Source organism: Aotus nancymaae, unplaced genomic scaffold, assembly GCF_030222135.1.
Source record: "Aotus nancymaae isolate 86718 unplaced genomic scaffold, 86718_ANA_hifiasm-v0.15.2.pri h1tg000036l, whole genome shotgun sequence".
In the NCBI taxonomy this organism is placed as follows: domain Eukaryota; kingdom Metazoa; phylum Chordata; class Mammalia; order Primates; family Aotidae; genus Aotus; species Aotus nancymaae.
Genome location: NW_026988450.1, coordinates 88,331,502 through 88,347,982, shown reverse-complemented (window position 1 = coordinate 88,347,982; position 16,481 = coordinate 88,331,502). Strand labels below are relative to the sequence as shown.

At 47.1% G+C, this 16,481-nt stretch overlaps 1 protein-coding gene across 2 annotated transcripts in view; it reads left to right on the top strand.

The window, feature by feature from the left end:
* Positions 1-16,344, top strand: part of AGO2 (argonaute RISC catalytic component 2) — a 122,220-nt gene extending 105,876 nt beyond the window's left edge. For both annotated transcript variants that reach the window (XM_064384628.1, XM_012461189.3), the window contains 3 exons: positions 693-794; positions 3,762-3,961; positions 4,226-16,344. In XM_064384628.1, the coding sequence (XP_064240698.1) occupies positions 693-794; positions 3,762-3,961; positions 4,226-4,334 (411 nt within the window). In that variant the 3' untranslated portion in view covers positions 4,335-16,344. The remainder of the gene's footprint in view (positions 1-692; positions 795-3,761; positions 3,962-4,225) is intronic.
* The last annotated feature ends 137 nt before the right edge of the window (positions 16,345-16,481 follow it).

Below are 16,481 nucleotides of genomic sequence, written 5' to 3'. Positions count from 1 at the left end.
AATTTGTACGACTAAAAACAAATTCATCAGAGGCCCTGCTCAGTGCGGGGCCGGGCTTGTGGGTGGAGTTTGCTGCCGTGGTGACTGTGCTTGATTCTTGGCTGGCTTTTTGACCCATGCTTGTGACCTTGTAATTCCACCATTGAACGCTAATATGAACTGCTCCCAGCCTCTGGGACAGTCTCTGATGGAACTGCCCCACTGTCTCAGGTGCTGGGAGCAAGCCACCAGCAAAGTGCAGGCGCTCCTGACAACGTTCAGAGCCCCCCAGCTCCTCCACCTTGAGCGCTGGTGTGCCTGCGCTCGGATGATGTCCTGTCTGCAGCCAATCACCCGGTTTGGCTTTAGGGTTGTACAGTGGTGGACCTCAAATCAAAATAACACCAACAGTAGTGAAGAACTCTTAAGGCATTAAAGGCACATTCTGCAGTGAAAAGACTGCATTTAACTCATGGGCCTTCATGAGAGTTGACAGAAAATAACCCCACCCCACATAGAATGTTAACTAATTTGACTTGGTGGTTAGCACTTGTTAAATTTTATTTAACACTGTACCACCCAGCACTTGTATTAGCCAATTTACAAACTTCAAAATAGGGCACCCTGGCCAGCGAGTGGCGCAGCTGCCTGGCTCGCCTGCTTGGTTCTGCCGGTCGCTGGCCGTGTCTAACGAGATGCCTGTGTTGCCGAAGGTCGGGAAAAGTGGAAACATTCCAGCAGGCACGACTGTGGACACGAAAATCACCCACCCCACCGAGTTCGACTTCTACCTGTGCAGCCATGCTGGCATCCAGGTAAGGACAGGAGCCCCTTTTGGACAGAGCCTTGGCCATCTGCCATGTCATTCCCATGTTCAGCAAACACTTGCGCTCTGGCTGGCACGCGGGACGTGGTATGAGGGGCCCAGACAGGCAGTAGCCAGGGGACCCAGGACCCGGGCTATGTCAGGCGCTGGCAGGGACAGTGGGGTGGTCAGCATGGGATTCCCAGAGGAAGGAAGTCCCATTTGCTAGGGCTGAGGAGCAGGGAGTGCCAAGGCCCCTGGGGAGCCGGGGGTGTGGTGCACCTGGAGCTTCGTGAGTTGGAAGGTGAGGTCTGAGCAGGAATGGGGTACTCGGGCTGCCATGGGGTGGCAGCTAGGTAGGAAGGCTGCTGTAGGGGCCACGTGGGGCAGCCTCCATGTCATTTCACAAGCAATTGGCGCAGTCAGCCTTGCTGTCCCTCCTCGCACAATCACTGGCCAGGGCCAGGCTCCAGCTGAGGACTGGGCACTCGGAGAAGTTGGCCACGGTGTTGGTTATCAGCTTATCACCTCAAGGCTCTCCTGGGTTCCTTCCTGAGGGGACTCTCATCTGGCCGAAGGCAATGCTGGGGAGCCCTGACCCACAGGAGCACCATGTCCGCGGAAATGCCTACCCCACCCGGCTCCGCGGAGCCTCGGCCTGGGGACGGGAGGAACCTTGATCACGTGCCATCCCTGCCTGCAGGGAGCTTCATCAGACGGGCTCTCGGATTTTTGGATTTTAAAGTATAAGTAAGGACTTGAATATCCCTTCTCAAAGGATTTAACCCTGGAGTTTGAGGATTTGCTATGAACTTTGTACATACCTTTAATATTACATTGGAAATATCTAAAAATGTCACAATGTTCACATGCCTGACAGAGAAAGAATGGGGGTTGGTCTAGCCTGCGGCCCAGGAGCGGAGAGTGGGTTTTGCTGTTGGAATCCTTAGTGAGAAGCAGGTGATGGAGTGCGTGCAGGGTTTGTGACACTTCTTGGTCCAAAGCACCTGTCCCGGCCCTGGCTTCCTTTGCCAGGGCTGGTGAGATGTACCTGGGCTGTGCCCTGCCTGTGTTTGCCCTTCCCTCCTGGGGCCTTGCCCAGCAGGGCTTCCCAGGCGTGTTTCCTGGGCAGACTCTTCTCCCTGAACTTTTCTGCCCAAAATCTTTCTAACTGGGGATGGTTCTCTGGTGAGCTGTTTATGGCCCAAGGCTGCCACTGCCCTCACTTCCCCTGGGCCCCTGTGACAGCCACTAGTCACATGCCAGGAAAGGGGTGCTGGAGCGTGTGCGGTGGAGTATCAGGGACAAACATTCCACTGCCCGCCAGCACCAGGGCTCTCAGCACCGGGCCAGACACGGAGCAGGTGGCAGGGACTGTGCTGGACAGGTTGTTGTGGGAAGGACCTGGGAGGCGGGCAGGCGGGCAGAGGTGGCAGAGAGCCCCACAGTCAGCAGCTGGTGCCGCTTTCATTTCTAACAGTCACCCCCGGGAGGTATGTAAAATGGTACTCACGTTCACACTCTTGCTTCTACAGTGTTACTGCTAATGTGTAACTTTTTTTTCTTTGAGACAGAGTCTTACTCTGTCTCCCAGGCTGGAGTACAGTGGCGCGATCTTGGCTCACTGAAGCCTCTGCCTCTCGGGTTCCAGCGATTCCCCTGCCTCAGCCTCCTGGGTAGCTGGGATCACAGGCACACACCAACATACCCGGCTAATTTTTGTATTTTTACTAGAGACTGGATTTCGACATCTTGGCCAGGCTGGCTTTGAACTCCTGACCTCACGTGATCTGCCTGCCTCAGCCTCCCAAAGTGCTGGGATTATAGGCATGAGCCACCATGCCAGGCCTAATGTATAACTTTCATTAGAGGTTTTTTCCTTGCCATTATACGTAAATTACCTAAAACTTAATATACATCAATCCACGGTCCTTGTTACATCTACTTTTTTTTTTAGTGATAAAGTCAGCTGTATATATCCACTTTTAATACTGCTTTGTATCTTTGCTATGATTTTTCATTGTGTAAATATGTACAGTTTTACCAATGTGGGGCCATTTGCTATATATAGCTGTTATGATGCCCCCCCCTTTTTTTGTTTTTTGAGACAGAGTCTTACTCTGTTGCCCAGGCTAGAGTGCAGTGGCACGATCTCAGCTTACCACAGCCTCCGCCTCCCAGGTTCAAGTGATTCTCCTGCTTCAGGCTCCCAAGCAGCTGGGCCTACAGCGTGCACCACCACACCTGGCTAATTTTTTGCATTTTTAGTAGAGACAGCATTTCACTATGTTGGCCAGGCTGGTCTCAAACTCCTGACCTCGTGATCCACTCGCCTTGACCTCCCAAAGTGCTGGGATTATAGGCATGAGTCACTGCGCCCAGCCTATGATGCATTTTTAATAATACACATATAAATATTCTTCCACAGTATCCTTTTTTAAAAAAAATATGTATTTTTTTATTTAAAGAGATGGGGTTTCACCTTGGTCAGGCTGGTTTCAAACTCCTGATCTCAGGTGATCCACCCGCCTTGGCCTCCCAAAGTGCTGGGATTACAGGTGTGAGCCACCATGCCCGGCCTATGATGCATTTTTAATAATACACATATAAATATTCTTCCACAGTATCCTTTTTTTAAAAAAATATGTATTTTTTTTTACCTTGGTCAGGCTGGTTTCGAACTCTTGATCTCAGGTGATCCACCTGCCTTGGCCTCCCAAAGTGCTGGGATTACAGGTATGAGCCACTGCACCCAGCCTTTTTTTTCTTTTACACAGTATCCTTCTCTTTTTTTTTTTTAAAGATTCGGTTTCACCATGTTGGTCAGGCTGGTCATGAACACCCGACCTCAGGTGATCCACCCGCCTTGGCCTCCAAAGTGCTGGGATGACAGGCGTGAGCCACCGCGCCCGGCCCACAGTATCCTTTTAAAGATTCCATGGTGAGTCCAACTATCCATTTTCTGATCTGTTTTTAGGGGACAAGCAGGCCTTCGCACTATCACGTCCTTTGGGATGACAATCGTTTCTCCTCTGATGAGCTGCAGATTCTAACCTACCAGCTGTGTCACACCTACGTGCGCTGCACACGCTCCGTGTCCATCCCAGCGCCAGCATATTACGCTCACCTGGTGGCCTTCCGGGCCAGGTACCACCTGGTGGATAAGGAACATGACAGGTAAGTGGCACGCCTGGCTGGAGGTCACGGCAGGGCTGTGTTTTTGGCACGGGTATTGGCAGCTGCTTTTCCGGAAGGCGAAGCAGCAGGGCCCCAGCGGCTAGAGCCAGCACTCCAGAAGGCCTGTTAGTGGCCTGGCTGTCAGCGTGGGACTCCCTGCTCCCGCAGGTGCCCCGCGCGCCGTCCTGACTTAGTTATTGTTGCACCGCCTCATGGCACATTAAGGCTGCATATTCTCATTCTCTCTCTCTCTTATCCCTGCAGTGCTGAAGGAAGCCATACCTCTGGGCAGAGTAACGGGCGAGACCACCAAGCACTGGCCAAGGCGGTCCAGGTTCACCAAGACACTCTGCGCACCATGTACTTTGCTTGACATGTTTTAGTGTTTAGCGATTGTGTATTGAGGGGGATTCACGAGACCAGCTACACTCAGACCAACAGATGGCCAGCCCTTCCGTGACAGCCAGCATCGAACATGAGACGTCATTGATTTTATTAGATTCTCCGTTTTCCAGAATGCCTTCCGTCCCAGATTTCAAACTTGGATTTTGAACTGCAGGCCTGTATGAGAACCCAATGTCGTAGGAAATATGGTTTGCTAAAATCTATAAGCTGCTTACTAAAATAGAGTCCCGTGTTTCCTAAAAATCTCCTAAAACCAGTCTATGAACTCAGGGCTTTAAAACATTTTTAATTTATTTGGTCATTCAATTTACTTGTTTTTAATACATGATTCTCTATGAAATTGATGGGCTCAAACTAGCTGTGAATCTTCTGAGAGAGAAAGCAACACAAAACACAGTTGTGGTTTTAAAGCCTTGAACATTCTGATGTTGTCACTAAAGCTGATTTCCAGGCGTGGCTCACCCAAGCTCCTCAGCCAAGGGCGGGTGGCCGTGCAGAGGCGTCCGCAGGTGCCGTGTTCTGCCGGCACCGCCCTTCACCCAGCCTGAACCAAGGAGCAGTGGCAGAAGGTGGGCCCCGCGTGTTTACAGCATTTCCAGGTCCAGAGAGGTTGGCAGACAAGTGCCATTTTAATAAAAATGTATTTAAAAAAAAAAAGAAAAAAGACAATATACTGACAGTCTAATCATCAGATTTGTCCTATAGGACTGTGACATTTATTTTCCAAAGTTTCTAAAGAATACGGGTCTGTGGTGATAAATACAGTACAATCCTTTTTCACTGTTATGTCTTTAATGTAAGAGAAAAATATATATATCTGGTTTGCAGTATTAATGTGATAGATAGATGCTGTTTTTTCATTTTATTGACTATGGGGTGCTTCTATGATCTGTTTAGCATATCAGGAGTGTTTTGGAGCCTGGGGATGGGACTGCCTCTCAGTTCTTAGTGCTTAAGTACAGGAATATGCAATTGACTTAATGTGACAGCAGCCCGCCTCCCCCGGTGGAGACTGCAGCCTGTACCCTCGGGAGGGGCGGGTGTGCCCTCTGCACTGCTCGCCGCCCTCCCTGCCGCCTCATCCCCGTGTGTCACTCAGCTGATGAAGCACAAGTGGAAGTTATTTATTCTTGCATTGCTGGGAAACACATTCACGTGTGGGGTGCACTCCTCTCCCCTCTCCATGTGCGCGTTTGTCAGGTGAGTTTCATAGATGTACGCACTGAGATTCGTAGAAAGCTGTCGGTGGTGGCGCTGCTGGGCGTGAGGCCGTCGGTCACAGTGAAGGAGCCTGCCTGGCCCGGGGAGGCCCGAGGATGGCAGGGCCGGCAGAGGGCACGGGGCATTCTGCTGGGGTTTGCATTTGGGGCCCCAGACGTGGGTTTGCCAATCTAGAAACCGTTGCACTAAGAGTGACACCACCACGGACGGTTTTGAAGGCTAAGAACAAATGACTCTGTTTGTGCTAAGTTGGTTTTTTGTCTCTGTACAGTTTCAGTAAGACTCCAATCCATGTTCCATTAGAGGCGTCAGGAAGGAGGCGAGCCTCCCCTAGTGCTGCTCTGCGCTCCATAGGTCCCCTCTTCCTGCTGCTGTCCCCTCCCCGGCCCTGCGTGACGTGACACTTACCTCGGCACTGCGGTGGGGTGGGGTGCCAAAGGAGCTGCTTGCTGCTGAGCGGCACCCCCTCCGCCTTCGTGCCCAGCTGCTTCGGAGGCGGCAGGAGGGGCGGCGAGCCATGGGTGGGGGGGTCCCCGGAGCCTCTCCTGGATGTTGGCGGCAATGACAAAGGGATGACTATTATTTGTGAAGATGTGTACTCAGAGTGGTGTGTGCGTGTCTGTGTGTGTGTGTGTGTGTGTGTGTGTCCCTGTATGTGTGTGTCTTATTAACGGCATTAGTCTCTTTTGGCTGTATCTTTTTTTTTTTTTATCTTTTTAAATGACAGAAGCCCCCGCTCTAAGAAATCGCTATCCCCTGTTGTTTTGTAGGCCAGTGGCACTTTCTCCTGTTTTCAGAAGGATACAGACACGCTCGCAGCTTAAATTAACAGATGCATTCAAGCTAATGGGGGGAATCTTTTGACTAATAAACTTTTCACATCTGAAATTAGATTAGTTTCCAGCCATTTTTAGAATGATCTGGAACCCTGTGTCTCAAAGGTGTGTTCTTCCACCTGCATCAGGCTCTCTGTCCAGGGGATGGTGGTGGTTCTTGTTTATAATGCACATTTGTGGGCCTGCTCCTACCTCCTGAGGAGGTAATTCATGGCTGGCCTGGCATCTGCATCTAAGTGATGGCCTGCGGCCCTGGCGACCCCCAGCAGGGAGGGGATACTTCCTGAGTGGATGCGTGGGACAGACTGAGCTGGCAGAAACTAGAACTACAGTTTTTTTCTTAAATCATTTTGAAGCAAGTTTTCTTGTTAGTGGGCCGAAGTACTTTGAGAAGGGTACTTTTTATAGCCCTACACTTGTTTTATAAAACTTATAATACTAAAAACATGAATAGACCAAACATCTCCAGCTGGGTTGGCTGCACACCTTTGTACATGTCCGATGATTCAGAGTTTAAATGGCTGTAGTTACAATTTCTCAGGTAAACAGTTGTTTTCTCAAATTTCTAGCAATCCCTGCATCATTAGGCCAAATTCTGAGACGGTGTACAACCTCAGAGTACAGTAGGGTAAGTCCCAGCCCTATTCACGTGGAAGCCAGAGGCGGCCCCTTCCCCGGCGTCTGAGCAGCTGATCGTACAGGTGCCTGGGGCCTCCTCCTTCCCTGTCCATGGCTGTCCTCCCTGAAATACCCGGGCCTGTTCAGATTTGAGGGGTGCCCACTTGCTGGCTTTGTCCCCATCCCACTGTTAAGTAAGGTGTGCCTTGCTTTAAGCAAACTGAATGTGAAAATAACGATGTAGAAGTCTGGGTTTGTTTAAAAGAAAAACTGGGATTTTATGTCATCTCTTTAAAAGAGGTCTCCCAATTCGATTCCTGTACTGGGACTCTTCCTGGTATATTTTTACATGTTCACTTTTTGAAAGCATTAATGTATTCCCATCCTTTTACCACTAACCTGTCCCATTTGACAAGTTCTTGCTGTAACAGCAAAGCAGTTAATGAACACGAACACCCGGGGAGCCGTGGAAAGCTGCCCTCAGGGGAGAGATCTTCGGTGGTGGGAAGCCACCGGCCTGTTGTTTGTGTATCCCAAGCTCAGATTTTCCTGGTTTGGAGAAATTTTGTAAAACTGGGCATGCATAGCTGTACTTCTAGAAGGGGATTCTTTTCCTTGGGGTTTGGTTTTCTCTGGTTCAGGCTGTCTTCACATGGAGAATTTTGATAGCATGTTAGGGTCTGCCTTTGAAGATGATGATGCTTTTCGGTGGCGGTCTCACACTCCTTTGAATGAATGTTTGCACTCTAGAACCACAGACGATGCGCAGCCATTGTGCAGCTTGCCCGAGAGGGAACTGTTGGGAGCAGGCAGTGACCTCCGCGCCGTTTGTCAGAGGCCGACCTAAACTGCTATCACTAATGTTTACCCCGTGACTGAGTGCGCGTTGGAACAGGTCATGTCCGCTCACTTCCTGGAGCGGGGTTAGCGGCTGGGGGTTTATTGTTGTTGTTATTTGTTACTTTTATTGCTGTTAAATGCAAGTGTTGCTATTTATTTTTTTCTTTCTGCTCGGGTTTGGTTTGGTTTGGCCAACACAGATATTCCAATGCATGTGGTACCTAATGGATATGATAGGAATTATTTCCCCAACTTTTATAAATTACTTAATGTTTACCTTCAAGTTTGCTGGATGATTTATTTTTGAAAGCCACAAATGTGATTTTTCTGGATGAATTGTTTTTCTTATATATGCAGCCGTGTAATTTTACATTGGTCTGCAGGGTGGTTTAAATTTTATTTTTACAAGGCGGTTTTTCAGTCAAATTATATATTTGATACAATATGCTAAGGATTGACTGGCCACGAGTCAGGTGGCCGGACACCGGCGTGTCCCCGGGAGGCCTCTGGGGCTGGGGCAGCTTCTCGGCTGCTCGTGCTGGTGGCTGGTGGCTCGTTCCCTGCGCCTCTGGGAACTGGGTGTGTCCTTCAGCAGGACCGTGACCCGCTGGGCAGTTAAAAGGATTTTTCATGGGCATTTTCCTACACATAAGGCAGTTCCATTAGCAGGAGCTTTAGAAGTTGACATAATCCAGACAGTGGACAATCCCAGTGGCCCAGACAAGCCATACGACATTCTCCTGTGACCTCTCTCTGACCCATCTCTCACGCTCATGAGAAAAGGAATGTACAATAAATAGAAACAGAAACCTCCTCAGTGCTCATGCGCCTCACTTGCAGAACGCGAGTATTTTATTTATGTTTGAAACCCTTCCCCAAAGTGACTGAGAAGTTGCGCTCTAGCTGCGGCGCCAGCAGGTTCGTCTGCTGTGACGCTTTTCAGTGTAGATGCAGTGCACATGTGACTTTGTCATGCGGGTGCCCATTACACACACACATGCTGACTCTCTTTTGTAAGGAAAATCTTCAACTCAAAATAATTGCACTGATTTTTTGACAACTTCTTTATATGATGTCCAGCTTCGCATCTGCTGTACTTGTTTGAGATGATTGTAAATAGATTTCTGGTAGAAGTGATATGAATGCACACGGGGCTCTGTTGTGGAGACACTGCCTCGTATTCAGTATTATGTGTTAGAGTTGTGTGGACTTAACTCTGTTCCGCCCTTGAGCTTCGTGTCTGTTGACCGTTGATGAAGGACAAATTCGCCTCGCTTTCTTTTTCTTCTGAAGGGAAGTTTTAGGTCTGTTACTGGGAGAACATGGTCTCTTGCTGCCTGATGGTTTAGTCCTAGGCGGGCTTGTTGCAGTCTTGTGAACGCTGTTTTGATCTGTTTGATTCCTCGTCGCTTGCCACGGCTCTCCAACGCATGGTCTCCGAGTTCTACCCAGCGCCGAGCAGTCCGGACAGGAGGCACCTGTTACGTCTGCTGCTAGAATGCGAGGGCCTCCTTTGCGTCTCTGGTCAGAGTCATTTTAAAGCCATGAGGTCACTGTCGTGTCAAAGCCATCATTTGTGCCCGTTGTGTTGCCAGAGTAGCAGCGTGTGCCGTAGCCCCCGTGTGTCACTCTGGTCAGGCTACCCTGTGTCAGACTTAGCAAGGAGTTTTTCAGCCCAGACCAGTCTGTGTGTGTGTCCGAGTCACACCAGTGCCATTACGGTGCCCTCGCTTATGCTTCTTTGGGTATGTTTTGCCATGTTATTGTCTAAAGTGAATGTATTGGCTTAGCCAAATTACTACAGAAGGTGGTTCCTAAATACCTTTTAGTTAAAAAAAAAATGCAGTTAAAGGCTACCTCTGAATTCCCAGTAGATTCATCATGTTTGCTCTTAAGTGTAGCTGTCCACACTGAAAACAGCCAAGATGTTGCCTGAATAAACTGAATTGTGAACATCTCTCTGTTCAGTTCTGGCTTGAAAATGTGTGTGCCATACTGTGACCCACGGGCAGCCCCCTCCTCCTCTCTGGGTCAGGTGGGCCAGGGTCGCCTCCGTGCCGCGCAGCTCTGAGATGCTAGGATTCTACGGCCGGCTCAAACGGCATGGGAGGGTTCTCTGCACGGGACAGCGTGCTGTCCTTCATGCTGGCGGGAGCATCTGCGCAGGGTTGCATGTGGAAAAACCGTGAGACAGCCTGTGTCCTACCTGGCTTTCCACTTTCCTGTTTAATATGAGAAAGCACTTTTTTTTTCTGCTTTACCTACAAATGGATTGAAAATTGCCTCCTCTGTCCTGTCCTCCCTTTTATACACTCTGTAAAATCACAAAGGTGCTTCAACACCAACTCTCATGCAAGTGATAGATTTAAAATAGTTGCATGCTTTCAAGGACGATGCAGACGCCATTGGCCTTTGACTTCGGGACCTTGGGTTACTCTCTCTACTGCAAAACAAACTAAAGGTTGAAAGCAAAGTCTTCTGTTCCAATCCAGGGTCCGTTGTTTGAAAAGAACACAGGGCCCACAGCTGGTGTTTTGAAGTTTCCACTGGCGGCACAGTGGACCGTCTGAGGCTCACTGGCAGGAAGTCGGTCCTGGGAGCTCGGATGGCTCTGAACACCCCTCCCCGAGATTAACCACTTTGCTGTCAGAAACGTCATTTCCCCCTACACTGTGCTGCGGACCCAGGCCTCTTTCACTTCTTGCTTTGGGTTCCATGTGTTTGGAGAGGGCCCCGCCCTCATGTTGGCTGCTCAGCAGACATTGAATTTGGCCCTGGGGGTTCACACTGTCATTACCTGGAAGCAGTTGCCTTTAACGCTGCTGTTCTGGGTTTCATGCTTTTTATGTTATGTTGAGCGCTTGAATTCCGGAAGAGCTAAGTGTCCTTTGCAGTCTCTCAGAATGTTTTGTCATTCTGCCACCACACTGTTCCATGTGAACAGACCTTGAGAGGCTTGGGCACTCGGGGTGGGGGTGGGTGTCCCATCGCCTGCCACCCCGGGTATTGGCAGCTTGTGTCCACTGGGCTGGCCTTGGGCTTTCTGCCAGAATCTGGTCCAGGGTGTTTGAGGAGACTGCAGTGGCTTGCCCCTTGACTCGGTCTTGGAGCTGCGGCTCACAGATCCACCACAAGCTTCCCGGACCTGCGTCTCCCACCGTCTCAGCGTTCGTAAGAATTTACTCAGAAGTGAGAGAACTGAGGATTCCTGGTGCTTTTGTTAACACGTTTCTATCTTACTGGTTGGTGTGGAAATTTTAGATGTGTTGTTAGGTCTTTAAATATTGTGGGTGGTATGACTAAAGGGTTAAGTCCTCACCTCACCCCCTCAACCCCCTTTTGAGGGGTAGGAAGAGGCTGAATTATCTCCTATTTAAAACCACCTTGGATTTAAGTAGTTCGGAGTTAAAGCTAAAACACCAAATATTAACTCTTTCCCCCAAGTGTCTCCAGGAACTGGACATTGGGGCCATTCTCATTCAGTTCTTTCTGCAGCTTCAAGGTCCTTAAAATGAGTGAGTTGATCCCAAGAACACCCCATGCCACCGGCCAGCGGGGCGCCATGCAGGCGACTTCATAGATCAGGTGCTCGTGTAGGGGTCCAGGGCTCCTTTGAACTCTGGGAGTTGTGTGCGCAGTCTTGGGTGGGAGAGGGCAGGCCCCTCTGTCCCAAGAGTCCGGTGGTGCCCAGGCCTTCCTCTGGTCTCCATCGGTGCCAGACTGATCGTATTCTGGAAGACCCAGTCTTAGACTCTGTGCCTTTAAAGTCCGGTCCTCAGTGTCCTTTCAGAATCATGTGGGGCTGTGTTTCTCTGGGGAACTAAGCCAGTGCCATTCCACAAGGCAGGTGTGGACCTCCAGCCTTGGAAGCTTTCTTTCCGCTCCTCAGCCCCTGACTTGTAAACTGTGATGCCACGTGGTCTGGAGCCGCGGAGGACGCACTTGGTCTCGGAAAACACTTGGTTCCAGTCACATGGTTTCTCCCATACCCCGACCAAGTCCCCCTCTGCCAGGATCGCGGGAGATTGGTGCAAGGCCCATCTCTTAGGCGTTGACCATGACCATCGGCAAAGCCTGGTGGTCTTGTTCTCATAGTCACTTGAGAAGAATATTTATTGTAATGGAAGTAGGTTTTTTTAAAAAGGAATTGGAATCATGTCTTTGTAGAATGTGTGTGAAGTCCTCCGCTGTAAGGTGCTATTCAGTCCTGTGACCCTCATTTTGGAACGCTCTTCATTGCTGCTGCTCTGTTTTGTGGCTTCCTAGGAAACCGCTTACTTAGGTGTGCTGTCACCTTGAACTGTGCATGTAGGACACGAGTTTTGACTTACCTGACAGGCAATTTTTATCTCTAACTTTTTCAAGCCAGGTATTGAGCAGTTTCTTGGCCAGTGGCCTAATGAGAAGCCACCTTTCCCTGTCAAGGGGTGATTTTATTGGTTTTAAGCGGGGAAGTAATCCCATGTACTTTTTTTTTGTTTTGAAACGGAGTCTTGCTGTCGCCAGGCTGGAGTGAAGTGGTGCAATCTCGGCTCACTGTAACCTCTGTCTCCTGGGTTCAAGCAATTCTCCTGCCTCAGACTCCCGAGTAGCTGGGACTACAGGTGTGCGCCACCACGCCAGGCTAGTTTTTGTATTTTTAGTAGAGACGGGGTTTCACCACCTTGACCAGGATGGTCTCGATCTCTTGATCTCGTGATCTGCCCACCTCAGCCTCCCAAAGTGCTGAGATTACAGGCGTGAGCCACCGCGCCTGGCCACTTATTTCTTAAATACCTAGCAAGTTCTTCTTGGTGGCTCCTCTTGGCTCTCTCTTCTCTCTCCCCCAACCCTCCATCCTTTCGAGGAATGGCCTCTCCCTCCGCAGAGGCACAGGCTGCAGAGGGAGCACTGTGGCGGCGATTCCAGTTCCTCTTCAAAGCCAAACAAACACGCGCGACTGAAACCCTAGTGTGGAGGGTGGCGTGGCGTTGAAATTCCAGGCCTGAGTTTGATAGTAGATTTTAATGTAGTTGTTAAAGGTATGAATTCATGTTGTTTTATAACTGTAGAGGCAAGCAAGTTTTTATTTTTAAAAAAGTTTTGAGAGAATAATTTATAAGTTTCTGTGCAGCAAAGTGGCTAATTACTCATTAAATACAGGAAAAGAATGTAGTATCTAAATCCAGCTTTTTCTTACCTCTGGTACACTTCAGATTACTTACCTAATACATATTGAGGGGTTTTAACCCTTAGTTTTATCAATTTTTCTAGTTTTATTTTATTTTTATAAAATAATTGAAAAAGAACCAAAAATGAATTCAGAAGTTCCATAGATGGATTTTTGCCCCTTCTTAATTTTCCCCCACAGTAAAAACACTTTAGAAGACATTTTGAATCAAAATGTATAATGACCATTTAAAGTTCACTATTTTCTAAGAAGCTGAGCAGCTCCAGGGCCTCGTTTCAGGTGGTACTCTATGTATTGTCCACGGGCTTGTTTCTCCCCGTACGGTGGAACTGTGTGACCATGTCTTGTGCTTGCGATATAGAAACCGTGCAGTGCTGTTTTGTAAATTGACAGTTTCTGTATAAACTCTTATTTATATACATTGGCCTCTCTGTATGATTTTCCATTTGCTACATGAATTGTAAAATTAATTATAAAATTATAGTACCTGCTAAATACAATTCTGAGGCTTCATGTCATCGTCTTTAGTTGAATACCATGCTGTGTGTCTTGAAGATGTCCATGCTTGCATGATACTAGGTGGCGATGCCACTTTAAATTAAGCCTTAATCAGATGTTAAATTTGTGAGTTTCAGAGTATGCAAAAATATTAGGCAGAGTGAGTGTAAACTGTTCAGATCGAGATGCTGTATCATAATTCAAGTTATTTTTTCTGGAGTTAAAAAGGGAAGCATTTGGTGATACACCTCTCTGTCTCTCTGTCTCTCTCTCTCTCTCGTCTAGCTTGGCTATTGCCGTAGCTTGATGAAAATGGACCATTGCGCATTTCTGTGACAGTCAGTCAAAAAGACCCGTTCTGAAAGTCTTGTGACTTTTTCAGGGTTTTTTTGTTTTTGTTTTTTTTCATGTCTGATTTTTTTTTTTCCCTCCAGTCTGAGATTTCTGTATGGCTGATGGAGAGTGCAATTTGGGCGTAGGTCTCATTTGCAAACCTGCTCATGTTCTAAGCTTTCTTCAGGTAGTACCACCTGTCACCACTTCTGCATATGATTTAAATGGATTTTTGTTTTCATAAAAGCATCATAAATTTAGAGATAAAATGGAAGGGACCCAGCTTTCTTTACAATGTGGATCTACCTCAGTTAAACAGTTGGGTGCTATTACTAAGTCTGTCAAATTAAATTGGAAAATGTAACCAAAACAGTGAGATACAACTCCACATAAAACTTGAAATTGTAATTTCCGTTTATTTAATGATATTTTTATTTATTTGTGCCTTTTATGTTGAACCCCAATGCATTGGAAAAAATCAGTATGAGACTACATATTTTATATCCTAGGTGGGGAGAAAAGTCCAGTTGGTTGTGGAATTTGATAGACTTTCCCCCAGCCAACTGCTACAGCGTATTAGAATCCCGACTGCCCCCCGTGAAAAGAAAAAAAAATATCCAAGAGCAAATCTTCACATTTTATAAAGTCCAGACTCCTCTATGCACATATTTATAGCTCATCACTTCATTTTCTGTGCCAGTGGAGGGGCGGCCAGAAAAATTCCCAAGTACCCTCATCATTGCTTTTCTAGCCATTCATGCCCCCTCTTCCTCTGGCACATTTTATAAGAGTTTATTTCATAAGCAGCAAACGGACTGTTGTCGATTTCATCTCTCCTGACCTACCTGGTGGAGGTGCATGACCATGGACAGAAAGGGGTGAGCCAGAGCTCGTGGCTTTGTGGAGGCGGAGGCCTGCATTCAGCAGTGGCCCATGTGCCTGTGAGTTGGGAAGGCTTTCTGACAGGTAAGAAATTGAGATAGGGTGATGACTTACCATGCTTTTATATTTGGCAGTTTACAATTCTAGAACTTTTCCTACTATGGCGATCTTTTTTTACTTAATTCTTTGGAGGTAACAATATTTTGGAGTCTTAAGAATTTGATTTTATACCAATAAGAAATACAAATTAGGGATCTTTCCTGTAGTACATAGTTTTACTATTTTAAAGAGCTCTCTGAATTTTACAAGAGAACCAACATTCCTTACTGGCAGAACTTTGAAAGTTGATTTGGGAGGCTTGTTGCTGCAGGATCTCAAAAATAGAAAGAGAGAGAGAAGATTCTACTTAAATGTTTTTAATTTTCTAACTTCCATCAGGTTGCTACTTCAGCTCTATTTTGTAAAGAGTAAATCATCCTTCAGTATGCTGCATAAGATGATCAGCATTCTTGCACTTTCTCAGTAATAAGGCGTGCCCTGCAATTGGCCCCCCCAGGACGCATTGTGTTTTTAACCTAACGAGAGGACTTTGGGGCAGGTGATTAAATTTATATAGGTACCTCAAGAAAAAGAACCTGAATATGCTGCATTTTCTTTCTTTAGCTTCTACATGTAGCATTTTGTTTTGCTTTTGTTATTTTTGTTTAGATATATGCTTTTTGGACCCCAATAGACTGTTGAAAGAAATTTAAAAATTACTCTTGTAGAGATATAGTATCCTTAAAAAATAGACTTAAAAAACAAAAATTAAAAAATTAAACTTGCTGCAATATCTGGCTCGAAGGTTGCCCTATATTAGAAGAATACTTTAGCCACATACACCTGTGGAGACGGATACTATGTGGATAAGCAGACAATAATGTTCTGAATCCTTTCTGTTCATGCTGCTTTCTTAATTCGTTTCTCCATGCCATCAAGAGGTTGGATAACTTATTTCTAAGGTCAAGGCTAAAAATCATGTCACTTTTTTTTTCTTTTCAACACAGACCTCAGAAAAGGTGTGATTGAGGAAGTAGCATGATCCTAAATGTGTTGGTGAAATCAGGCAGCCCGAGCCTCTGGTCTCTCCAGAGAGACCGTCTTCACATTTCTCTATTCCTCAGCACTCACCCTAAACTGAACAGATGGGGAGTGGTCTTGATTGTCAAGATAAAACTGGTGAAGAAAGCTACATGCTGAGAAACTGAGCATCTATTGTCATGTTTAAGCTTAGCTGGGTCCTTTCTAGTTTGTTTTTACAGCTTACTAGGTTAAGTAGTTTGCACTATTTTTGCAATAAATTCATGGAAACCCTAACAGTGACTTGTTTTGTTTCTTACTGTGTGTATATAAACTAATACTAAAAGTTTGGCATAGTGTTTTTTTCACCTCCTTACATAACCCCTAACATGCACAGAATGCTGTAAATCTGATAAAATATGATGTGAATGATATTTTATAAAGTTATTTTGTATGGTGTCAATTTTGTTTTGCCTCATAGTATGTCAGCAAAAAATTAAATAAAAGTCCTCCTATTTACAGCTGCCTCTTCCAAACCTCTTCAATTCCTCACGGACTTCCTTCTGCACAGGTTATGATTCCAGTTTCCAAGGCAGACGCATGCCTTCAGGGGTGGAAGTCCAGAGCCCTGTCCTTGAAGAATGTACTTGGCAGAGCT